This window comes from Aulonocara stuartgranti (genome assembly GCF_965226115.1).
Source record: "Aulonocara stuartgranti genome assembly, chromosome: 6".
In the NCBI taxonomy this organism is placed as follows: Eukaryota; Metazoa; Chordata; class Actinopteri; order Cichliformes; family Cichlidae; genus Aulonocara; species Aulonocara stuartgranti.
Window position 1 is genome coordinate 16360379 of NC_138944.1, and position 26210 is coordinate 16386588.

General features: G+C 39.9%; 1 protein-coding gene across 1 annotated transcript in view; it reads left to right on the forward strand.

Annotated features, from left to right (window-relative positions):
* Positions 1 to 706: 706 nt before the first annotated feature.
* Positions 707 to 26210, forward strand: part of septin9b (septin 9b) — a 57182-nt gene continuing 31678 nt past the window's right edge. The window contains 3 exon segments of the mRNA XM_082536589.1: positions 707 to 817; positions 14348 to 14808; positions 14812 to 15025. Of these exon segments, the coding sequence (XP_082392715.1) occupies positions 796 to 817; positions 14348 to 14808; positions 14812 to 15025 (697 nt within the window). The 5' untranslated portion in view covers positions 707 to 795.

A 26210-nucleotide genomic window follows, 5' to 3' on the forward strand; every position in this document is an offset into this window, starting at 1 on the left:
GCCTCATTGAGAGGCTCCTCATTCATGAGTGCCAGGACTGAAGTGTTTTTAGATTAGGTTGGATGAGAAATCTCTTTAATCCACTTAGAGACTCATCTGTGGTTTGAAATGTTGGCCTTGGTGAATGTAGGGTTTGTATATCCTGATAGCATAATTAGTATAGCAATGATGACATGGAAACATGTAGTGTGTGTTCTTGGAGTAGTTCAGGGAGTCCTTGTGGACTGTTAAGAGTATTTCTCTTGAAATAAGCGAGTTTATTTTCACATGAGGACCTATGGCCAAGTGGGCTGAAGTTCTATTTGAAAGAGATAATACAGCCTCAGTGTCACGGGAGCAGGCGAGATAAAGAGAAAGGAGGACTCGTTTCGGTATCATGGAGATAATATAAAACACTGGAAAAAGAAAAGTGGAGGGAGAAAAAAGGCGACAGTGAAAAAGTGTCCGCTTATGATAAAAGTCTGTGAAATATGTGTGTAGGAGAGAAAATCAAGAAAGAGAGAAAGAAAAGAAAGCAAGAAAGAGGGACTCCATATGACTCGCACATGGCTGTGGTTGTCTGTTCTGTTCACTTGTTATTCTGACAGACTGAAGACATTAAAACTTGGAGGAAGTAAGAGCAAGGGAGACGGAGGGAGGAAGAGGAGGGAGGAGAGAGGGAGGGTTGGAAAAGGGGGACAGGGTGACTAAGTCAGGAGAAAGGGGAAGTCTTCAAGCAGAAAAAAGAGAGGGAAGGAAAGAGAGGAGAGAAAAGCGAGAGGGTTGCATGTGGCTATCTGAGGTAGCCATTGAGTTATGGAGCGAGACAGAATAGCTGGTAAGTTCAACGTTTTGTTCAGCGTAGCTTCTTTTCTTTTGGTTAGACTTCAGATGGAAGCAGCTTCTTAGCAGTACGGCAGCATTCAGCTATAGCCACCCCACTTGCGTTTGCATTGCTTGATCTGTTGCGGTGGGAGCCGCTGCCCTGTGTCTGTGTGTGTTTGTGTGTCTGTGTGTGTCTGTGTGTGTTTGTGTGTGCGCGTCCGTCTACAGGTCAACTTTAACCTTCTGATCTACGTCTCATAGATGTTGCATGAGCTACAAACCTTCAACTTTTCTTCTTTGTTTATCATTGATTGAACGCACAGCCACAGGTACAGTAGGCTGTAAAGTGCTCAGACTATTTCTATCAGCTCTCGCACACAAAGAGCCAGTGAGTAAATCTCATGTGATGAGCTGTCAAATATGACTTCCCAGAAAGAGAAATCTTCCAGTTGCTGCTGAACTGAAGCTACCAGCTTTGGGTACAGTTGATCCACATACACAGCCCATCAGTAGATAGACAGAGCTGAGTCTCCTTGCTGTCATCACAGCATTTTAAGCTGCACAGCCTAGTTGTCAGATTAGTTCTAGCTGGCACATGCAGTTTATTTTAAATTGAGGGGGATAGGAAGCAGAGCTAATATTCCTGCTAATACGATTTAGCTCTGGAAAGAAAACTCTTTCAACTTTCTTGCATCTGCTGCTACTTAGTTCTCTTCTATTCTATACTCTTTTTAAATGTATAGATTTGCTAAATCTCTAATCTGACTTATTGAGCTTTTTTTAAATAATTAAATCCTGGCATCAAGATGAGCAACAGTCTCTTTAAATCAGGTGTTTGAGCTCAGTGAGTGGCATTATGCATAGACACACATGGCACACCTATCTTTGTTTCCACTTGATGGCACTGTTGCAGTGTCATTTTATCTCCTGCACTGTAGTCACCATTTCTCTCAGTTTGTGAAATTTCCCTTGTGGATGATTCATATTTTACAGCTGAAGTGATTCTTATGGAGGTTGATGAATTTAGTAAAGACTGTCACAATAACTGGGAGGCGGTCACGGGTGGTGTTTTCGAGATATGTGACAGAGCATTGTTTTGCCAACAAGAAAGCATTGTAGTTAGATATGACTTCACCCTGGTCCATGCAAGACTTCCTCTTATTTAAGGAAGTCTTGCATGGCTGTTTCCTGGTTTTCCGTCTGTGCTGTATGGTTTAGTTTGGACCTGTTGTCTTGACAGCTGCCCCAGCCCTTACACCACCCATCGCTGATCCTCTCAGCCTCTGTTTTGTAAATGGTAAGAGCTAAGACTGTGATTGCTTAAAAGTGCAAAAATAATTCTTGTGTGCATTTGTAACACAACCATCTTGTTCCTTTTCTTCATCTGTTTGGGATTGAAGTAATATGTTCAACATGAGATATCATCTACCATGGCTGTCCTGTATGGTGAACACATTGACTTGTTAGAATTACTTTGAAAATACAACTAAAGGAAAAATAAATCAAAGCCTACGACTTGACATAAGAGATGTGTCAAGTTGCTTTATGTGTTAGCATTTAAACTGGAAGGAAATAGCCATCATGACTGTTGCGATTACATTAATTGCAGTATTTTGTGGCCTGTTTAGAATCAAATGACAATAATTCAGTAGATGTAAAAAGGATATTAAATAGGACGGTTAAAGCCCTCTTTGATAGTTTTAAAAAGACAAGTTGATACACTTCCTTTGGGAAATAAGGCAAATAAACATCTCCTCACATTTGTTAAGATCAAGAAGTTTCATCAAGTTCTTGTCTCGACACGTCTTAGTATGATGCATTATATAAACTCTAAACACAAAGTTAGTCTGGTCAGGTTTTGTTAACACAGTGATGACCCAGCAAATTCATCCAAAGCTCAGACTGTGCAATGCTCAGTAGAGTCCAAGCTGCATCTTAGACTCTGCAGGCCTCAGTTAGCATGTTAAATGTTAAAGTTCATGACAGTACAGTTAGAAAAAGACCGAACAAGTATGACTTGTTTGGAAGGGTTCCCAGGAGAAAGCCTCTTTTCACTAAGAAGATCAGGAAAGCACAGCTTGGGGTTTGGAAAGTTGCTACTGAACAAACCACACTACTTGTGTTCTTCTGAGAAGTGGAGATGTCTGGCCACAGTGCACAGCCCCATGTTTGGTAAAAACCAAACATAGCATATCAGCACAAACACCTCATACCAATTGTCAAGCACAGTGGTGGAAGAGCGATGATTTGAGCTTGTTTTGCAGCCACGGGATCAGGGTGCCTTACAGTCAGTGAGTTGACCATAAGACCACATCGGTCCGACAGATAAAGCTTGGGTCATACAACAGGCCAATGATCCCAAGCACAAATCTACAACAGAATGGCTGAAAAAGTATTGAAAAATTGAGGTGTTGCTATGGCCCTGTCAAATTCCAGACATCAGCGTGATAGAAATGCTGTGGTGGGACCTGAAGAGAGCTGTGCATAAATAAATACTTGAAACTTCAATGAACTGAAGGAACACTGTAAAGAAGAGCGGGCCAGAGTTCTTCCACAATGATGTAAGAGATTGATAAAGTTGTACAGAAAAGGATTACTTCAACTTATATCTGCTAAACGAGCTTCTACAGGCTACTGAATCATAGGATGTGCTTTTTCCCTCTGTTTTCAAAAGACTGTATCTATCATTAAAAATGCAGTCCACTTTGTTTGCAACTTTTTGGTTTATGTGAATACGATGTTTGCTTTTCTCCTCGAAGTTATTATATTCTAAAAATGCATCTTAGATGTCTAATTATGTTTGTGGCTATTTATATTCGTAAACATCAGCACGCAACGTTTAGCATTATTTTTTAATTTTAGCCTTCAGATGAATCTGAGCACACAGTCTGCAACTTCTGTCTTTAATTAACTGTTCACTCTTTTAGCACATGCATATGGGGTTGTAGAAGTGCTGTTGTGGTGTATCCACTCTGAGAGCTGTATACCCTCACCCTAAAAGACACGTGCACATAACCTCACCCACATCCACAAATACACATGAACCCAGAGTTGAAGGAAATCAAGGAAATCACTCAGCTCACCATGTTCCATAAAAAAGGTGTACAGGACATCCTCTACGAGTGAACGCCTCGCAGTTCTCCTCCCGCTGCTCTCCCAGTATCTCACCTCATATTGTTTCTTTTATTATTACTTAGTAATGATAAATGAGGGAGCCATGAAAACAGTGCATAGAGTAAAGGAAACTGATAGGGAAGCCCCACCTTCACTCCTCCTGAGAGAGGATTTCTGACAGGTGATGTTACTCAACATGATGGAAACATGGGTTATTATAAGGGTGAGAAAACAGAGATAAACAAACTCCTCTGAAAAGTTCATTCGGGTGCGAACAACTGTACAATAGTGGTAAAGTGTCAAAATATGAACAAAGCGATAGCTGTGTATGGGGAACTTGTGGGAACATTTCATGGACAAAATACTCAGGCTTGCTTTTCATCCCTCATAATGTATGTCTCACCCAAAAACTTAGGAGGCCAATTACTTACACAGGGACTAGCATCCAAGTCTGCAGACCACGACAGCCTCCTGCCACTATAAATTGTCCACGCAAATTTTAAGCCAATTTATCTTACTACGATGGAGACAACATGAATCATTTTATGTTCTCACTAGTTTTTCCAGTGAACAGTCATAGTTAAAGCAAGGCCTTATGTGCCAGTGCTACCCTAGGTGACTGCAAAATGTGCAACTTTGATCCAGGCCTAATGTCAAATCTATATAGAAAACAAAGTGATTAAATTATGTCTTTTTCCTAAGAGTATCTGTGATTTTGCTATGTTAGAAATGCTCTACATCTCCAACACTTCAAAGTAAAAATTGTATTTGTGTTCTTTGAGGCATTGATTATAATATAAATGTGCAATTAAATGCAATGTCTCTGGAAAATCCCATCAAGGTGATCTCAGCGTGAATCATTAAATCCCATTCAAACCCCGCTCGTGAAAACATTAAACTGCTCTGGGAATAACGCATTGCTTAAAGGGTTGAACACTCGCGCACAGGTAAAAGACACAAAGCAAACAGTTCTGGTGTCTTTCACTGCCAAAGAGACAGGACGCTGAATGATTCGGGCTCGGTTTATTACAGAGCTCTTTCAGGGACACGGACCCGCAGACACTCACAAACAAACCTGCGCCTGCAGTTACAGTCAGTTTACACAAAGGCACATTTTCATGTAATGTTACTCACAGATTTGTCACTCCAGATGTCACTCTGGATTTTTGAGCTCATGCTGTTGCCCTGCCTGGATTGTGTATCCATGTTTGGATAAATACACACAAGCTTAAATGAGGTGTGTGTTTCACAAGCCGTGTGTCCTTTAGTGCAACTGCTACAGAATCATGTTGCATATTGTCCACAGTGCAGCACAAAATCTACAGTCAGCATACAGAGAGAGCCCACACACACACACACACACACACACTAATATACACTATAAAGACCTGAACACACAGCTTAATCATTACTTTGCTCTGTCCTTTATTAAGGTGGACTTAAAGCTCAACACGTGAAAATAAATGTTAATATTTTACTATTGGATTTGGAATACACTGCATGTGCTGTGCTCTGTTTTTTGTCCTGAGACACCTTCACAGCAGTTGTATGAAGTAATGACACTGTACCACAAACACACAGTGTTATTCTGTGTTACTGTTGACCTCTCGGGTGTTAGGGTTAGGGGCCACTGGGTGGGCTTGGCACCCAGTGCACCTTAAAATGAAGCTTTTCATTCAGATAGGATTCCGCGAATGCTTCTTAAAAGCTGTAAATGTGCCACGCAACACTTAAGCCTCTTTGTCCATTCTTGTGGTGAAAGACGCCATTTAATTTGTGATACCTAATGTGTGACACTGAAGTGGGAAATACCAGCTTCCTGTGGTTTATTCTTTAGTTTTGGGTTTCCCTTCAATGCCAGTCGGGAATCATCTGCTACATTAATGCTTATGACCGCTACCATTAGTGTGGAAACTGTAAAACTAACCCAGGATCAGAGTGTATTTGCCACAATTCTCATTTGCAGTCATTCCTGTCTCCAAACAGGAAGTTGTGATAAGCTGCTCACTCATGACCAATCATCAATTATCGTGATAGCATCACTGCTGCATTGACTCCGCAGTAGATTCCCGCATAAGAAATCCAGTAGGACGTCCCACAGGGAGACAGTGGAAGTGGTTAAGTAAACGCATGGCTAACTTTGATATTTCACCACTTTGGGTTGTTTTGTCAGCACCTTTTCAACACGATTTCTCTATCGCTACAAAGATCAGTCACCAAATTGGTTAGAGCAGCCTCAAGGACGAGCAATGTAACCATATCTACCACATCAAAAAGCAGGCTTTTCATCAGTGCCACTGCCAGCAGAAGTGCAGTAGTGCTATATTACCTGTGTCCACGGAGCTTGAATTCCCATGTTTCTCCTGATAACACAGTCACACAAGGCGGGCTGGTGCACAAATCACTTGCTGATTGCCCTGAGGCGCCATTGTATATCCCTAATGTCAACTTTCTCCAGGAAGTCTCTCAGGTTTTCGTGTCACAGGAAAGCAGCTACTCCTGAAGTGACTGCACTCTAATTAACATGTCAGCCAGTTTTAGAGGTTGTTTACCCAAAACTGAAACCTCAAAGGCTCACTTTAACTGTAGTCCCGCTCTAGCTGTGCCAGAATGAAGGTATTCTTTATGAAGGTGATCATAACAGCCACAGTTGTAACAAAGATGTCTGATCTGAGTTTAATTTGGTTTTTGACATGCTGTCCACTTCGGCTCTCAGAGCTGTTCAGAGGCTGACTGAGGAAATCACACCTCAGGTTGGTTGGTTGGTTGGAAAGGGTCTCAGAGTGACGTCTGTTGTCTACATGAGTGTGCATGTATGAGTGTGTGGGGGGCAGGGGAAACACACGTACACAGGACATTTGGGAGAAGGGTGGGTGTGTAACTACAGGGAGGAGGAGAAGGGAGGAGGCTTGCCTTTTCTCTCTCTCTCTGAAGTCTGAATGCAGCAACATAGAGAAGTTGGTGGGAAGTCAGAGAGAAACAGCTGATACTTTAAGAGAAACTTGTGGGCTCCGACTTGTTTCACACTGATTCTATTTTTGAGTTTGTTCAAAAGCAACAAACTTTCTTTAGAAGTTGAAAGAAAAGGTTTCTGCCTGAAAAAATGTCTGATTCTGGAGTCAACCCACACTTGGAGGGAATTATTTCAGATTTTGAAGGTTTGTTATGTATTTTTCTGCATTTCTTTCACTCCATCTGTAAGACATTTTCATTGGCTAAAGGCTAAAATTGATCAATAGGTGGTGTTAATGTACATTGTGCTTTTCTTAGTTTCAAATATGTTTCTGTGGGCGGGGGCACTTGTGCATGTATTTAAAAAAACAAAACAAAAAAACATAGCGCTGGATGGATGCTAGCTTCCTGTACCTTTTGTCTGTTATTGATTATACTGAGGTTACAGCAATAACAGAAAGAAACGCAGTATTGAGACGACACAATACCATCACCGGAAAGCCTTCAGCTGTAAACACTGAAAGGGAGACAGTGAAAACCTCAGCAGTAAGAACTAACATCTGTCTAACCCCTCATAAAAAAACTCACAACTCTGTCTCTGTTTGTCAAGCCAGTGTGGAACTAGCACTGATTGCCTTTGTCCTCCTTTTCCTCTGCTATTCTGTCTTTCTTCCTTCCTCCTCGCTTGTTTCTTTCCTGTTCCTCCTCCTGTCAGTTCCTACAGCTGCTGTTTGGCCTGATGCTTACCGTCAGACGTCATGGGCTGATGCTGACTTCTGTATCCTTGAGATTGACCAGATTATTGAAATTACACTTGTGTTTGGATTGTTTAAGTAAAGCAACTTCTACCCAGTAATCTGGTTTACAGTGATTTGATACAGCTTTGATGCAGTTAAGCTGTAGACGGGGATAATATCCATAGATTCAAAAAATATAAGGCGGTATAACTGTTTCATGCTTATTGTGTGTTGTGTCCCGGCACTCTTTCAGAGGTATTTACATATGAGCTTGTTTTGGTCACATTCAGCTAAGGATTTTTTTTCTTTAAAACACTTTTTCAATTATATAAGAAAAGTCTCATCCACTGAATTGAATGCACCGATGCAGAAATTAGACAGACACTGGCAGCAGATGCTTTGCATTGGGGCCTCTGTGGATTAGGCTTGTTAGGACGCATCCCATGGATGCTTGATCAGATTGGGATCTGTGGAGTTTGGAGGATGGGTCAAGCCTGGGTGTTTCTCGTTTCCCTTCTTGAGCCTTTTTTGCTGTTTCACAAGCTGCATTCTCTTGCTGAGACCACTGCCTCTGGAGAGTGTCATTACCGTGGCGGGGTGTGCTAGGTCTGTAACAGCTTTTAGATTGATGAAACGCCTCAAAGTAACATCCAGATGAATGTGTACTTTGCATTGGTGGTTTTAATGTTGTGGCCATTCAATGTGTTATTACACTGACTACATTTTCCATTCAGGGTAGAGAAAGCTGCACAGCAAACACTTGACTGAGTAAATCCCCATTTTACCCCACATCATTATGCTTTACAGTGCATTGCACTCCACTATATTTCACACTGAGGAGGAAATGGGTACCGAAACAAAAAGGCAATTTAATTGGTGAACACACTGAAGATGTAATAATTCCTCTTCGGATAGACCCAATAATGGAATATGGGTGACTGAAACGTCCATAGAAACTACACACTGAAATAATATTATGAATTTCTGAAAGGAAGAGAACGTATCTGTCTAACCTTAGGAACAAGTCCATATTTATATATTCACAGAGACGTTTGAACAGTGGGCCTCTCATGTTTCTTCCAGCCTAAACAGAGCCAAGACATTTAGGCACATTATCTGCTTACAGGTGCAACATTTTTGTCCCGCGTGACATGCATAGACAGAGAGGAAATTAACATCGAAATGAACAGAGTGTCTGTGTGTGGCACATTTTCCAAACTTGGCAGAGAGGCAAGTGTGTTATTAAGTTGGTATGAGTGGATTATGTGCATATATGCAACACATTCTTTACGGTTCTCTGTGGTCCTGTTCATTCTGAGGCAGACATATTACAGTGCAGGTGGTAAGTTATTGCTAATATGCCAGTTAGATAGAGCAGAGATTTCTTTAAGTATTGTATGCTTGGATTCTCTGACCTGCAAGGAATTCGATTCCAGCCCCGTGTTAGTGAATCTGCGTTTGCTGCTTGTGACATCATCACACCCAGAGGCTAGAGATACAGCTGACAGCGCTGGATCGTCACATCCTTTATCTGTTAGTTTAGTGGCAGATTCAGTGCACCTGCTTCGTTTAAAGAATTCTTTTTTTGCTGAGGCATCTTCTAATGTGTGTTGTGTGATTCAACTTGCAAAAAGTTCTTCATTTGAACATCATCGTTTCTACTTTGAGGTCACTAAGCTCCAGTGAATCACATGTTTAATCTGCATTTTGTCAACCACTTTCTCTCCCCCTCACTCCCTTTATATCAGGACTTTAAGCCCAATCAGTTTGTTATCTGTCGGTAAGTGGAATGCAACAACTTTCTTTATACCTTCACTGATCACTGATGTAAATCTGTTTATTCATGTGGAATACAGTTAGCCAGTGGATGATCAAAGTACAAGAATAAGGATTTATCTCTCAGGTTACAGCCTTGAGAACCTAAAGCCAAGAACTGGGGTAGCCTTTCAACATCAGACTCCAATCAGTTTGGAAAGTGTGCGCATTAAAAAATCTAACAGGTGAAACTACCTCTTGGTTCTGATTAGAGCTCAGATCTTGGTTTTAAGCATCTGCTTCATCAACATTATGGCAAAAAATAAAAACTAAAAATGCAAATTTTGGTCATTTCTCCACACTCGCTTCTCCTCTAATGTCTTTCCACTTCACCACAACACCTATAACATTCCCAGAATTTCATTTTCCTCGGCCAGACCAGTGCAGACCAGTGCAGTAAATCTGACACACTGAGATGTACTGCTCCCGGGCACCATTAGCTAACCCAACACCGTCAGTGGGCAGCTGAAGGAAGTGTGTGTTTGACAGTTTAGCATTAAGGTTTTGTCTTACCCAGCAGAATAGCATAGTGTGAAATTCTATCGTTTATTGTTTGGCCTTGTCCTGTCAATTAAAGCCTTGGTCATGTTTTTCCTTGCCTGACCACATCGATATATATTCAGTGGCTACTGACATCAGATAAACTGCACTGTGCATAAAATGGTCTTAAATAACCAGTGTGTGACAGACAGCAACTGTCTTAATCACTTGACGTATGACTCTGAGGCTAGAATTACTGGACCCAGTTGTGAGTTCAAGGCTATGTAAAATGAAGTACGCCCTCTTATTAATCAAAATACTGATGTACTGTTTTGTTTATGTTGTTGTTGTTGTTTGCACTGCAATATATGCAGTATATATGCAATATACTTTTATATACATTTACCATCTAAAAGGACGTTACCACAATACTCAAATGAATGAAATGTTTGCAGGTGTGCTGTAAAACTACGCCTTTTATCTGACAGTCCTTTATTTGTAATTCTCCCAGTTTTGTCATCTTAGTTTAAAAAAACATAATTTTCTAATCTGCTCCTGTTTATGGTGTTCATTTGCTGTTAAAGCAGTTTGCTGTTAATGCAAACTAAGCACTTTACCCATCTGTTCCACATTAAATGCCTTACAGCAGTTCAGATGCATAATCCCTTCCCTTTCCCAGCGGACCTTTATTGGGCTACATACATAACAAGTGGTGAAGTTCATTAACAGGAACTGAACATCAATCAATTTAAAAATAAAAAAATAAAAATCAGTGTTTTTAATCACTGAAATAAGAACCAGTCATCTCTAAAACTTGCCAGCACCATATGCAATATATTTCATGTTGTAAGATTTTTGTCAATTATATTATTATATTTCCAGTCTTACGACCTTTGCAATCTTATTGCAGCAATGTAATAATGTGTCAGCTCATCCCTTAACAAATGATGTGCGCCTTTGACATACCAAATCAGTGTGGAAAGCCCTCACTCCCAGCTCATGCCAGTAATAGAAGTGCTTACAGTTTTGTTTTGGCTTCTCCCACTTTCTAGTGTTCTGCCTTTCCCTCCTTTCTTTTGTGTTTGTTTTCCGCCCTCAAAGCCCTGACTATCTCTTATTAGTCCATCTGCACTGAGATGATACCGAATGTTTGCGTTCATTTGTTGGGATGTCCTTGAGAGTAAGTGATGACACTGATGATAAAGAGACAGTGTGGCTAGGCACCTGGGCTGCATATAGGATAAATGACTGTGAACAGCTGCTTCTGTTTTTGTGTGTGTTTTGTTTTGGGTTTTTTTTATAGTGGTAGTCCTGAGATACATTGTCTGAGCTGCATTATCTTCCCACAGGAGATAGTGTGAGATACTGGAACACTGGGCAGTGATAGGTAGTGGAGGGACGTGGGGAGATGAGGCCTCTGGCTCCTGTTAATGAGTTTCCTCTGGGGTAGACTGGACCTCTCATTTCTTGCTCATAGTCTGGGAATGCTCTTTCACAGGGAACTATGCTCTTTCATCCATCTGTCAGTCCTACAGAAATACAATTTCTATTGCTATATGATCCTGTACTTAGGATATTCTTTCTTCCTCTTTTTTCTTTGGCTAAACAAGAAAACAGAACGAGGTATGACAGACTTTATGAATAAGAATATAAGAGTTGACTGATGAGTGAATGAAAAATGCCCCCGAATGCCCTTTTCCACTCTCTTTATTCCTAGAAAAAAAAAAGCAGAGAAAGATTAAAATACACTTGTGCTCTTAAATTATGTACACTTGGCTGCACGGCCTCTAAATACAAACAACCTGAGAGCAAAGCACTCAAACCCTTTGCTCCAGTCACGTGCCTGAAGGCATATAATCACAAAGCAGCCAAGACCAGAAATACTAATCTGCAATCACTTAACAGGTCACTGGAAAACATTTTGGTTCAGCTCTCTGATTTTGGTCAGACTTGTGAATATATCCCCCAGGTTTCGCTTCTCACACTTGCAACTTCTCCAAAGTTAAACAAAAGTCTACAGCAAGTGTCAAGAAAAGTTAAGAGTGTGCACGGGTGTCTGCAGTCCTGACTGCAGAGGAGGTTAAAAAGAATGCCTCACTGATTAGACTCATGCATGTATCACAGCCTCTTTGCTTCCTGTGAAATGTGCAGACTGATTTTGGCACACCGACTCATTTTCTGGTCAGAGTTGAAAGTAGCCATAACCTTGGACTCCCTCTTAGGAATCATCAAAAACAAGACAGCAGGCGTAAGAAGGGCATAGTTCGGTTGCAGTGTGGGTTTGGACACCATTTACAGATTGCATATTCAAGTAATAGACTGTAAAGTTGGATATTGAACTTCAGGCAATAAGAAACAGAATTGTGAGAAAGAATATTGTTAAAGTGTTTATTAGTAGTTGTTAATGATCTTTTGTCAACGTTTCAATTTTTCTTAGTAAAACAGATGTTTTCCACACATAGCACAGGCGTTGCACAGCTACATTATATTCAGTGACTTCAGGTTTTATCTGCCTAATGGCTAAGACAACATTTATAAAACCAGTCTTCTACATAGTAATAGTGCCAAGGATGAAAGGTAACTGTACCTCAAGGTCCAGATGAGTGGTGTACAGGGAGGTGCGGGGAGTTAAAGGGATTTGTAAGACAAATCACCACGAACTCCAAGATGTGAGATCAGATTTATTTATTCCCGCGGTGCATGGGAATTTCCTTGGTGTGTCCAACTAACACAAAAAGGAGAACAAGACATCGGCTTTGGCCTGAATTTTTCTTAGACAGCAAATTGTATCAAATGTCCACCATGCTGCTAGGAGGCATCTCATGGCAGTAAATCAGATTAGGGATGCTGGCTGATGTGCAGCTTTGATGTGATTGTGTTGAGTTCCGCAGAGTTTTGAGAGCAGTGAAGCTGCAGCTCTGTGTCCTCCCTGTGTAGTTGCTTAAAAATAAACATGTATACATTCCCTCAACACATACTTACATGTCTTTACAAGCATTTTGAACAAAACTCCAAATAGTTGCATAAAGACATAGGCACACTTGGGAACACCGCAAGCCACAAACAGATCAAATAATCAGCACTGTGCTTTGGATTGTAAGAAACTAGAGATGCTCTTAAAGGGTGTGCGTGAGTGGACTAGTCTTACTAGTATATCATTATGATGCCAGCTCCTGGCCACTGGCTTGGCACAGCAACTCTGAGAGTCAAATTCAAGTTGACTCTCAGCCAGCACAGTCTTACCAGGGGGTGATTCCATCCTTCAGTGTCTTCTTGGACAGTGCTGTTATTTTCTCACATCACAACTAACCTTGGGGAACTATGTGCCTTTATCTGTGTGTTGACTTTGCTCAAAAACAGGGAGTCTTGGGACTTTTTTTTGCCCAGATGCTTGGCAGTCGATGTTTGACTGATTGCGTGCGCTATAACATGCCGTGAAACGCTTCGAGTGACTCTGTGTGAAAGCCTAGAATTTTATATTGTAGCGTACCACACACGTAGCAAGCAAGGTCATGACAAAGAAAGGCATGGACTGGCTTAAACATGTCAGTCCATACGGCAGCGAAAAACTTGCTGCTGGTGATTGAGAATGAAATTAGATACAGTACACGGCTTAATTACTAGCGCATGCTGTTTCTCTCGAGTGCCACCAAAACTGTTCCTACAGCTTCTCCACCCTCAAACCCCAGGCGCTTTACTACTTGGGTGCTGTTCATAATGCCTTTAGAAAAAACAGTTAACTTTTTATATTTCTCACTTAATTGGTTTGACCTTTTTGATGACTTTTTTATGACTTTGTTCCTGCTACTTGTAAATGTCACCATTTATAAGCGAAGGATGTACTTGATTTATTTAAGAAATTGTACCAGTAAATTAACGAGCTTTCAACCAGTTGTGTTCTGTTTTATGTGAAAAGTAACCAAGTATGTTTAGTACAAGTTAGAGATACTGCTTGCATGCATTTGTCAAGCAGAAGAGTGTTTTTCCTCTTTTTTACTTCATTAACAATTCCACACTTGTTACAATGACCTGTGATATGAATATAAATATAATTTAAACTATTTTGATGCCAGACAGCAGTAAAAGAGCAAACTGCTACTTGTGAATTGAAGCATTTCTACAGGAACAACAATAGCTTAGTTATGTTGTTCATACATTTCTGAAGATTGTTTTTGTACTTATGTACTACTATTTGCTTACTTTAATTACATATGTAGTGGGTAACACTTTTACCAATATAGACCAATACTTTTGTGTTATTTAACCTGTGTTTTAACTAGATTTTGTGTTGTTATTAATCAGCGCTTTAATTTTCTATAATATTTTATTGTGAATCCACCAACTTTTTGCTTTTTTTCTAGATCACTTGTAAAGCACTTTGTAACTGCTTGCGTGCACTTGAATGACTGTATGAATAAAACGCTGTCTTGGTCTCCTTCATGCAGCCCTGAAGAGGTCCTTTGAGGTAGAGGATGTTGACACTTCATCTCACTCTTCACCCGGCTCCCGCCGGACAACCAACTCACCTCACCGTAACGCCATGTCTCCCACCAGCATCTATTATCGTGACCTCGGTTCTGCCACCCCGGCCACTAACAACAACAACCTCAACTATACCCAGCCCCGCTCTATCATGGGTGGAGGAGGTTCCAAGACTCCGGAGCCTGTGTCCCGCCGTTCTGAACTCTCCATCGACATCTCTTCCTCCAGCAAGCAGGTCGATAATGTCACCAGCCCTGCTTCCGCACGCTTTGTGAGCAACAGCGCCCTGAAACGCCCAGAAGTCCTGGGGCACTCCAAGACGCCCGAGACAAGCCACAAGAGGGAGGTGACTTTTGCCAAGACGTCAACTGACTCCCCGGTCACACGCCGCAATGAGAGCAGCATGAACAACAACGGGACCAGCTGAGCCCCTGAGCAAAATCACACCCGCAAGTTTGAGCCCCCTAGTCCAGGGGATATCCGTAAACCTGATATCAGCATCACTAAACCACCTCCCGAGAACAATGGCCACCATCCAGCAGTGCACCACCCGCACCACCCCAACCCTCACCACAACACCATCGTCACCACTTTCCGCTGCTCCTCGCCTAACCATGGACGCAAATCCCCCAACCCTGACAGTAAGTCTGCTTTCACCATATATCAGTCCAACCCACGCTTATTCCACTCATATTTTTCCTTCTAGTCGTGCCCTGAAATTATGTCTGCTGAACTCTTTTTGAAAAAACACGTCTGAAACACAGTAACTTTATGGTATCTCCATGAGATTTGTTAGGTTATTTGTTAGCCTCTCATCTGCTACTTGTATCACGCACCCTTAAGGCTGTTGTTTCAGATGGATGCTGTTGGTTGTTAATTTGGAAAATTCTCTTTGACAAACTGCTCAGATTTGTTAACATGCTGTCTACTCATGCATTCTAACGTCTTTAGTAAAGTGGTGCTTTGGTGCATTGATATAGTTCACCAGCTTGTGTAATTGCTTTAGCATTGACTTACCATATTGATGTGGGAATATCATCAGTGGAAAAGAGATTAAAAGGTTTATAAAAGACTGTCTTAAAGTCAAATGAAACCAATTACATTTTCTCATGTGATGAGAAACAGCAACTTTAAACTCCTGGCTGCGAGTTTACATTTGAAAATCCCCCAGTGAGAAATGTTGTCACATTTTCCAGATTGCATTTTATTTGATCTCTGGTGTTATTGGACTTCCATTTGGACTTTATTTTTTCCTGCTCCCTTCTGTACTCACACTGCACACTGCTCCATTCTGCACAAAGTGACCCAAGTATCAGATCTCTAACCAAGGAAAAAGCAGCAGTAAGAGCAGCTGGTTTGATTAATCTGATGTCTGCGTATCTGTCAGTAATACAAGGAAACTTATCTTTAGAGGCCTGTTTCTGGGTAGAAACAGTAGACTGGGCTGTCTGTGTTTGTGGTTATCCATGTCTCTCCTGAACAGCGCATTAGAGCCGGGGCAGTTTTGTGATACGATGAAAGCCTGACCTTTATAGTAATTATGGCAGCTAAATAGTATTTGTCTTAAGTACAAGGTAAGAAAGATGAAGTAAGACCATGAAATGATTTTATCCCACAGGACTGTGTTGTATTTCGAGCCGCTCGAAGCTCAAATGACTGATCGTGATACAGAATATAATTTTTGGTTATGTTTATGTTCAGGTAAATGTGGTATTTGACAAACTTCTTTATGTATTGGGTCTCTCTATGGTAGAGCATCACTTCCTGTTCATGTTACAACTCGCAGTTGTGTTTTTTGCGAAGCCAATTTAATTAAAAACCTATAGATAGTGTCTCAAAACATTTATTCTGTTCATCTAGACATAGTGTTTTCTGAAAACTCTACATCCAGCTACATGCCTTGTGCTATGCTATGTGCCTTGCACCAACTCAGTGTAGAGCAGCTACCTGAACGCTGCTCCCACAGAGCTCGATTGTCTTTTTAATATTTTTACTTCTTCAATGAGTACAATTCTAGACACAGTAGTTCCTCTGAAAAAGAAAGCCTTAAGTCATACTTCCCTGGTATAACTCTCAAATGCACACCTTAAAGCAGGTAACTCGAAAACTGGAGAGGAAATGGTGCCTCGCTAATTTAAAAGATCATAATTTGGCCCAGAAAGCCCTCTGTAAAGCTAGAACATCTTCACTGATTGAATGAAATACAAACAACCCTAGCTTTCTCTTCAGCACTGTAGCTGGGCTGGCAAAGGTCAGCTGGCAGTAGTTAAACCGTTTCTAAAAAAGTCATCATTTGAACTGTCTTAGGTAATTATAGGCCAATCTCCAACATTCCTTTTATCTCAAAAATTCTTAAAAGAGTAGATATAAAGAAGGTAAATGATCATCTGCGGAGGAATGGTTTTAATTGAATAGTTTCCTTCAGGTTTCAGAGCATACATTTTATTGATATACACATTTGACACCCAACTTTATCTTTCCATAAAGTAAGATAACACACACCAATTAGTAAAACTGGAGGAACGTCTTAAAGACATGAAGACCTGGATGACCTCTAACTTTCTGCTTCTAAATTCAGATAAAACTGAGGTTTTTGAACTCATCCTTAAAAATCTTAAAATGCAGTTTCCAACCAGATTCTTAGTCTGGATGGCATTACACTGGACTCCAGTAACACTGTGAGGAACCTTGGAGTCATTTTTAACCAGGATGTGTCCTTCAATACACATATTAAACAAATATGTAAGACTGTTTTCTTCCATTTGCGCAATATCTCTAAAATTAGGAACATCCTGTCTCAGAGTGACACTGCAAAACTAGTTCATGCATTTATTACTTCTAGGCTGGACTACAGTAATTCGTTATTATCACGATCTCCTAAAAACTTCCTGAAAAGCCTCAAGTTAATCCAAACTGCTGCAGCAAGAGTCCTGACAGGGACTAGAAAGAGAGAACATATTTCTCCTGTTTTGGCTTCCCTTCATTGGCTTCCTGTTAAATCCAGAATTGAATTCAAAATCCTGCTCCTCACATACAAGGTCTTAAATAATCAGGCCCCATCTTATCTTAATGACCTTGTAGTACCATATCACCCTATTAGAGCGCTTCGCTCTCAGACTGCAGGCTTACTTGTTGTTCCTAAAGTATTTAAGAAGCAGAATAGTAGGCAGAGCCTTCAGCTTTCAGGCCCCTCTTCTTTTGGACCAACTTCTAGTTTGGATTTGGGAGACAGACACTATCTCTACTTTTAAGATTAGGCTTAGAACAGTTTCTTCCTGTTAAAAGGGAGTTTTTCCTTCCCACTGTCACCAAAGTTCTTGCTCATAGGAGGTCATAAGATTCTTGGGGTTTTCTCTTTTTTTCTTTGTATTATTGTAGGTTCATTTCCTTACTATATAAAGTGTTTTGAGGCAACTGTTGTTATGATTTGACTGAATTGAATTGAATTAAATACCTTTGAGCTCTTTCAGCATAAGTGGCAGAAGTAAACATAAAGAATAAACCTTGTCTTCTGTACTTATGAGTAACTGATGATACTAAATTGGGCATGAGTGTGAAGGTCTGCTTCTCTGTATTAACACTGGGAGAGCCCAGCAACCTGTTCAGTGATGGATACAAATATGGATAAGGAATGTATGAATTGGTAGCTTTGTGTAGTTTTTGGTATAAAACTTAAACGTGACATTTTCTTTTTATTTCCTTGGAGTGTCGATTATTTGGATCTGCAAATTAATTTGCAAATGGCTTTTAAAGATCATCATTAGGATTAATTAGCAAAATGACTATAAATCTCTTTCACAGATTCAGGTGATGATTAAGTATTTTAATCACTGGGAGTAACCACTGTCATGTCACACTGTTTTCACAGTGTCATTTATTAAATTGTTATTATAGAAAAATTGGATTATGGCCACAGACTCTACAGCCATCTGCTTTATTTGTTAAGTTTTTGGCTGCACCTTTAGCCGCGAATGCCAATTAAATGGCCATTAGCTTGCATCATTCCAAAGCTAGTATAAAAATGCAAAACTCTGCTGTACTGGATATAAGCTGGATATATCAGCTTTTATCAACAATGCCAAGTATTTTGCAATTATCACTTGATGAAACATAATGTGTGTGTTTTCCTGCTGATTTTAGACATTTAATTTTATATTTACCTGGTTTGAAATATTACACTAGTTTTACCATGAAAACTGCACTTTATCATCTGGCAGATTTTTTGTTGTTCAAAAGTGTCCCAGTGCGCCCATCTGCCTGTGCTGTAAGTATGTCACGTTGTACTTATAGTCTTTTTTTATTGCATATTACTATAAATCTCTTGACGGTGTGCTGAGAGTTTTAAACGGTTCTCTTCGAGATTATGTGAGCTGTAGCCACTTATTTGTCCACAGGGAGAGGCCCAAATAGGGGTCTAAATGAGGGGTGACCTGAATGGGCCCGCCCTCTTCGGCAGAAACGCAAAAGAGAACTGTGGCAAAAACACATCTGCAAAGTTATGCTTATAAATGCACTACTGTCACAGATTTGAAATTTCTGAAGTGTATCTGCCTCATAGATAACAGGGAAAGTTATTTGCAACACTTCAACTAATGATTATGATTTGATTATTTTTTCCATATTACTTTTTTAAAGTGTTTTGCCCTGATTTCCGGCCTATTCAGTTTTTCCAGAAAAATGACATTACACATCATATGAGTGCATATGCACACACGCACATGTGCGCACACACACACACACACACACACACACACACACACACACACACATAGTGTACGCTGTGCTTGCTTCCTTCCGTGTTCTCTCAGTGTGATTGTTTCCCCTGCAGCTGACCTCACAGCAGAGCGCTTCCTCTCACAGGGGTCATGTGATCTAAGTTAGTCAGCTTCCTCGACAATATCCCTCCGTACTTTGATGTGAGCATTAAGGGGAATGAAATACGCCAGGATGTTTAGGTAAAAGGTCAGCATGAAAAGAAATGTGCACGCACATCCACTGCTGTGTGACTTACAATCACTGGTAGATCAATGAATAGCACATACGTCATCTGAAGAGGGTTAAGTCAACAGAGGCCGCACAATTCTGTCAAATTTTATTATACTGCACCAAATCATAGCAACAGATGTCATCTCAGGCAACTGTACATACTAAGTTCATTATGGTGTTTTAGCTAGGGACGTGGACGGCTGTTCTACTCCCAACAGATGCACAAAGACTCAAATGCACATTTGGACTTGACATTAACACTTGTTGGAGTTTTCTTATATTTATCTGTAAGCCACTGTCTTCAGTTTATTCACCCTTTTAGTCTATTAGGTTCCATAAAAAGTTTAGTGTTAAAAAACTGTTTCATTACAGAATTCTAGTCAAAATTTTGCTGATAATAACCAAGGGGTTGAGCTGAACAGGGAGAGACGTGTTTAAATCTCAAACAAATTCAGAATTTTCTATCTTGTATAATGTGGTGAAATATTAAAAGACCTCAATATTGTCTCGGTTCAGCTGTGATAGATGGCAGCTTAAGTACTTGAAGCAGAAAGAAGCAGCTTTTTTAAGTAACAGCTTTAAACTGATCCAGCACATCTAAGAAATGTAACAACAAAGCTTCACTTCAGGCCAGAGGCATTCTGATGGGTATCTGGTCCACTCGTTATCTTGACAGTTAGGCCTGCTATTCACCAGTTCATTGCAGAAGGAGCCCTAATATCTCTGGACAGAAATGCTTGAACCACCTGTAGTCAGAATTTTTTTAGCACTTTTTTTCTGACACATTTTTCAACTTTAATACAATTTCTTCTTGCCGGAAAAGCCTTTATTTTAAGATCAAGCATGGACTTTTATAGTAACTCATTAGAGTGGCTGACCATAAATAGTGTCTTTATCTGTGGGATGATGGGACTGGTATAGGTTATCATTGGGAAAGGGTAACATCCAGTAACCTCATTTGCTCACTTCTTTAGTATTTTGTTGTGATAAGGGTAGAGAGGAAATTCAGAACATCAGAAAGTGTAAACTGTAACACACTAAAAATACAATTGCAAAGGAAACCAAGGCTATGGCTTTGAGAGTAAATGTGTATTTAATGGGTGTTACTGAGGAGTCGCTTCATGTAGTGCCATTGTGTCCTGTCTTCCTGTTGTGATGGTACGGAACAAAAGTGATATCCTCATTTCAGCTGGACAGAATATGTCTGCCTATTGCCTTAATAGATTCCTATTATTATTGACATTTCTGTTCATAATTAAAATGTGGTCACTGTGAAAGAAAGACCAAGTGAGGCCATTTGTCTTTAGTTTGGACTGACCTTCTAAAAGTGAGGAGGAGGCGTCCACAGAGGGTGGAGGGCGATTTGTCTCTGCTTGTCCAAAGGTCAAAAAAGGCCACACACGCACACACACATGCACACACAAACAAGCATGCTTTCTTAATCTCTCTTTTTGTGTGTATGCGTGTTTTTGTTGTCTCTCATCGACACACACACATGCAAACACGCAGCCTCCGGCAGAGGCACATGTGGGGTCAATCCTCTCCCAGTGTAATTACTCTGGACTGATCCCAGACCATTACTCAGTGTGACCCTTCGGCTAATTGCCAAGGAAAAAAATGAGAGCGGGGGCAGGCTTTACCTATGCGCTTGTGAGGAGGAGCTGTTCCTTAATGGGAATAAAATCCTACTTTAGTTTGTTGTTCTTTCATTAACGCGAGAATCATTTTGTTTGAATTGTTTGAAAATCCTCTCTTCTGTTGGATTATAATAATATTTTTTTAGATAGAAGTACATTTTTGCCAAATAATTCAAGATCCTTGATCATGATGATGAGAAATTTGTGGCTTAAAATGACGCTCTTGCGCTGAAGGGGAGACTCTTCGTGTCTGCGTCTTTGGCTGTGCTGCAAATTAATGAGCACTTTTGCTCATGTGAAGTCAGCGAGCCTCGAGTTTACATCTATTTTTTCAGTTCAAAAAACGCCCTGCAGTGACAGCAGTGACAAGCGTCAGTTCCTATTATCTTGTGCATGACTTTCACTGTCACTGTGCTTCCCCAACAAGCCAGCAGGAGGCAGTGTGTGATTAGTAAATCTTGAGTAACCCTATGTAAATAAATTATCTTTGAATCTGACAAAAACGAAATTCATGATATTTGGCAATCGTGTAAAGGAGGAAGAAGTCATTATGTCCATTAATGGAGAATTGATTGAAAGAGTTACTGAATTTTGCTTTTTGGGTGTCATAGTAGATGAAAATTTGATGTGGAAATCACATATCGAGTATATTAGAAAGAAGATGGTTAAAAACATTTATATTTTGGGAAATGTAAGAGATTTATTAGACTACAAAACAATGCGCATTTTATATTTTTCATTGTTTTTCTCATACTTTAGTTACTGTGTCGAAGTTTGGGGGAATACATATGAGAATACTATAAAACCTCTAAACTTATTACAGAAGAAAGTGATATGAATGATTCATAATATTAAATAAAGGGAACATACAAATAAATTATTTATAAAATCGAAATTGTTAATTAATATAATTAATTATGTTTAATGCTAAAAGTAATATTTTGCCTTTTAAGTTACAAAGAGTGTTTTTAATGTGTTCGGGGGGAGAAGACAGCAGAAGGAAATTTTCTTTTAAGCATCAGCTAGCTAGGACTACACAAAGATTAATGAGTCCAACGGTTAGGGGTATACGACTGTGGAACTCTCTTCATTATAATTTAAAGAATTGTATAAATTTACATTGTTTTAAAAAGTGTGACATGCTTAAAACGATAACTCAATATGAAGAATGTGAATGAAATTGGAGTTCATTGAAAAAGGATCCATTGTTTTTTGTTTTATTTATTTTATTTTCTTATCTTTTCTCCTTGTTACTATGTGGAGTGGTATATTCTGATTGTAAATTTGTTGTTTGGTTTGAGTCAGGACCGGAGATAAATGTTACAGTTTTTCTCAAATGCTAAAACACATGTCACAAACGTTACCACCAGGTCCCCCAATGTCCAAACACAACACCCTTCTCTAAAGCTACATAAACACAACCACACCTTCCCACTGCAAAACTCAAACTCCCACACCAAGAGAGCAGCTCGAAGCTGTCAAAACTGTAAACACTATACACAGCATTACACACTACAGCAAAACAATTGAAAACACAATGCTCAATTTGTGAGAAGGTTCTTTGTTTCATAACTGCCAATGCATATTTTAGAAACTATACAGTAACGGATCGTCGTAGATCTCTGCAGAGGATTAGGCATTTAGATTTGTGAGTTTCATATGAGTAGTATAAATCTATAGAAAATCCTGCATGTACGTACACTACTGTAACACAACTCAATGCAAAAACAGAATCTATTGCACACAACAGTAATCTTGAAAACATGAACAGGGTGTGAAATTTTTTTATTTACGTTATTCACACCACACACACACCACAATCACTGTGCGGCATCATGTCGCTGAGCTGTTGCTCGCATCTCGTCCGTAATGATGGTGCGAGGTTGTCTTGCTCTCCCTCCTGGACCTTCTCCTCTCCCATGTTGGCCTTCTCCTCTTCCTCGTTGGTCGCTCCTCTTCCTCCTCTCATTTGAACTCCTCTTCCTCATTGGCCTGCTCCTCTTCTTCCAGGGCCAGCTCTTCTCCCTCCTCTGCATCAAATTCCTCTTCCCCTGACTCTGCCTTCATCCATTGTGTTTGTTTGGAACCTTCAGCATACTGTGCACTCTGAACTTGCTTTTACATGTGGGTACAGCATTAGCAACAAGTGTCTTCAATTTTGAGTCATTGTGTGTAGTGAATGACGCCAGGTGTGTTCCCTGTGTTCAAAGATTGGTGACTGTGGCAAGCATTTTGCATCACATGGGCTTTCATTTGAGAATATGAGCAGAGTTGTTTTGCAACATGTGTTTTAGCAAGGAAAAATGTGTTTAGATTTATGAGTACAGAGGGTTGTGTTTTGTGAATTGTGTCTTCATGTGACATGTGTTTATGGTACTGGAATATGGTGGCTACATTTAGTAAATGTGTTTAGACTACTGGTCATTTGGGTTACAGGATTGGCTTTTGTGTTTTAACATTTGAGGAAAACTGTAATGTTAGTTTGTTCCTTTATTTGTGGTGCCCACTTGCAATATAAGTTGGATTGTAGATAGGGGGCAGGGTTTAATAAGAATATTTTCTTCTTCCTGCTCCTTTTCACACATTGTTGCAGTGCTTTACTGACAGAAAGTGTGGTTGGTTTGTCTGAAAGAACTAACTGTGGAAACTGTTGTACCAAGTGTGAAATAAATAAATAAATAAATAAATAAATAAATAAATAAATAAATCAAATGAAAAATGAAATGAAATGAGTCTGGGTGGCAGGTAAAATAAAGCTGTGTTTCATGCTTTTTCAGACAGTTTAATTTTCAAATGAAAAATGTTATCATACAACTGCGCTTTCTCTCATGGCTGGAGCTTAATGAAGAAAAAAGCTCCAGGGTCAGAAATTTGAACCATGCTGGTGCAGAAAAGAGATGTCAGGCTTTTCCATTCATATGTTATGAATGTTTTTAATACACCAATATATCAGTGGGATAGACATTTTTTCAATAAACTGCTTTGCAGTTCTTTGAAGTGTGCAGACACTAAAAAGACTTGACATGAAATGTTTTCCTTATTTACAATGAACATCTTACACTGGAAGGTGGAGCTGAATAATGGGAAAGGGACAGCCCTTCTGCCTCAGATAAATAGTCCCACATACACACGCACACACACAGACCACAGACACACACAGTTCCCCTCTCACCCAGAAAAGGCTTTCGGAAGTTAAAGTTTACACTGAGCATCTGGGGGAAGTCAAGGGTTAAAGAAGTTTCCCACCACTGCAGAAAGACCTCTGTCCTGTTAAGTCATTATGCCAAATCCCCAAACTGCTGTAAACACCCCCTTCTCCATTCAGTTACCCCTGCATGCTGTGAACCCAAACATGTTCACATAGTTCTCCTTCACTTATATTTTAAAGCATATGTATACCCAAGCATATACTACTTTGAATATACTAAACTCATCTGACTAGGAAATTAACTTTTGGCAAAACGTAAACAGCTCAGCTTTAGACTTTCACACACGCACACACATCACAAAGAAGCAGCGACCTTGCCGTAAGAGAAAAAGACAGATAGTAGGATATGGGCCATCAGAGCCTAATGAAGGAAGGCAAGATAGCATTTAGTCTGTTGACATTATCTTCATTTATCTGGCCTTCCGGCGTATGATTCTTCCTTGTTATTTATCTAGATATGGGGCTAGTGATTCATTTGTCTTGGAAAAGCTGATGAGAAAATCATACCTCTTATCTTGGTCATGAAATTAAAGAGGAGGTTAAAATGGAATATGGCATGCTATTATCAGCCATTGTTTTGTTTTTTCAGTAAAACTTTGATAAATTTAAAGAACTGATCTTCAGATATGTTCAGGTGGTGAAACTGAGCATTAAATCCACTATTATCATATCAAAAACATTTACAAACAAACCTAAAACGTGACCAGAATGACGATGAATTGCATAATTATGATAGTAAGCAGCATTACACGTATATAACTCCAATTCTAAAGTTGACAAAAACAGTTTTTTCCCACTTTTAAATCTGGTGAGCTCGTTTGGTTAACGCCTCTTGCTCACTCAAGCGTGTTTCATGGATCTGTGTGAGTCGGGGTAAAATACATTTCAGATATTGATTGTTTAGAGTCGTTTCAGTGCAGGAGAAAAGTTCATGTGTTTGTCTCCACATTTTCTACTAATGATGTTTTATCCACTTGTTGGCTGATAGGGGGCTGTTTTGTGCATGGACAGACAGATGGCCTTTTGCATCACAGACTTACCATCTGCTGAAACGAGTAAAGCGGAGGGACTGGTGTGTTAGTATGTCTGAAGTGAATGTGCGTGGAAAAGAACCCAAAAATAAAGATGAGATTGTGCAGTCTCGTCCCTCATTGTGCACCAACAACAGGTGATTATCTTAAACCACTTAAAGACAGCGCAGTTATAAAAAATGTGATCTTGCTGATGCTGAACTGTGCAGACTCTGCACATGTGAAATTTAAAAGTATAAAATTTCAGTGTCAGTAAATGACATTTCATAACAGAGAATGAAGTTTAGAAAAAAAACTGAAGTGCTACATAACTTTTTATATTAATAATCTTCATCGCCTCTTTTGCGCTCTTACCTTCACCCTGCTGATTAATGTGTTAGATTAGCTTTGTAAGCCTGATTCAGACATGCTGCGCTGCTGACTGATTGGTTTCTCAGTTCAGAAAGGGCAAGCATCATTACTGATGCTCAAGTCTTTACTTTCCAATAATCAGCACAGACTCTAAAAGCAGTGATCTGGATCTTTTGCTATAAATGGGATTTACAATGATAGTTTAGGGATTTAGATAATATGCCTGCAGCTTTGTGGTTTTTAGTGCAATTACCTTGTTTGAAGAACCCCGTCATCTGTTGAGAAAAGAAATGTACCAATTGAGCTTGAAGGAACTTTGGGTGAACTTTCACGTCCAGCCTCGATGGTGTGAAGGATTTGCTAATGGTACACAGCCAACTGTAGTCATCAGCATCACTCAGCGGCAGAGCGGGCAGATGAGGGTGGAAAACACAACTGCACAGAGAAATGACAAGTTTCCTCAGATTCATTCGTCTCTCATGCACCATCAAACTGAGGTTCAATGTTCAGTGGAAGCCTTATGTGGTATTTTTGTCCTGTCGACAAACGAATGCTGACACCAGTTACAGAAGAAGGATATTTATAATGTCAGAAGCTGAACTTCATTTTCCAT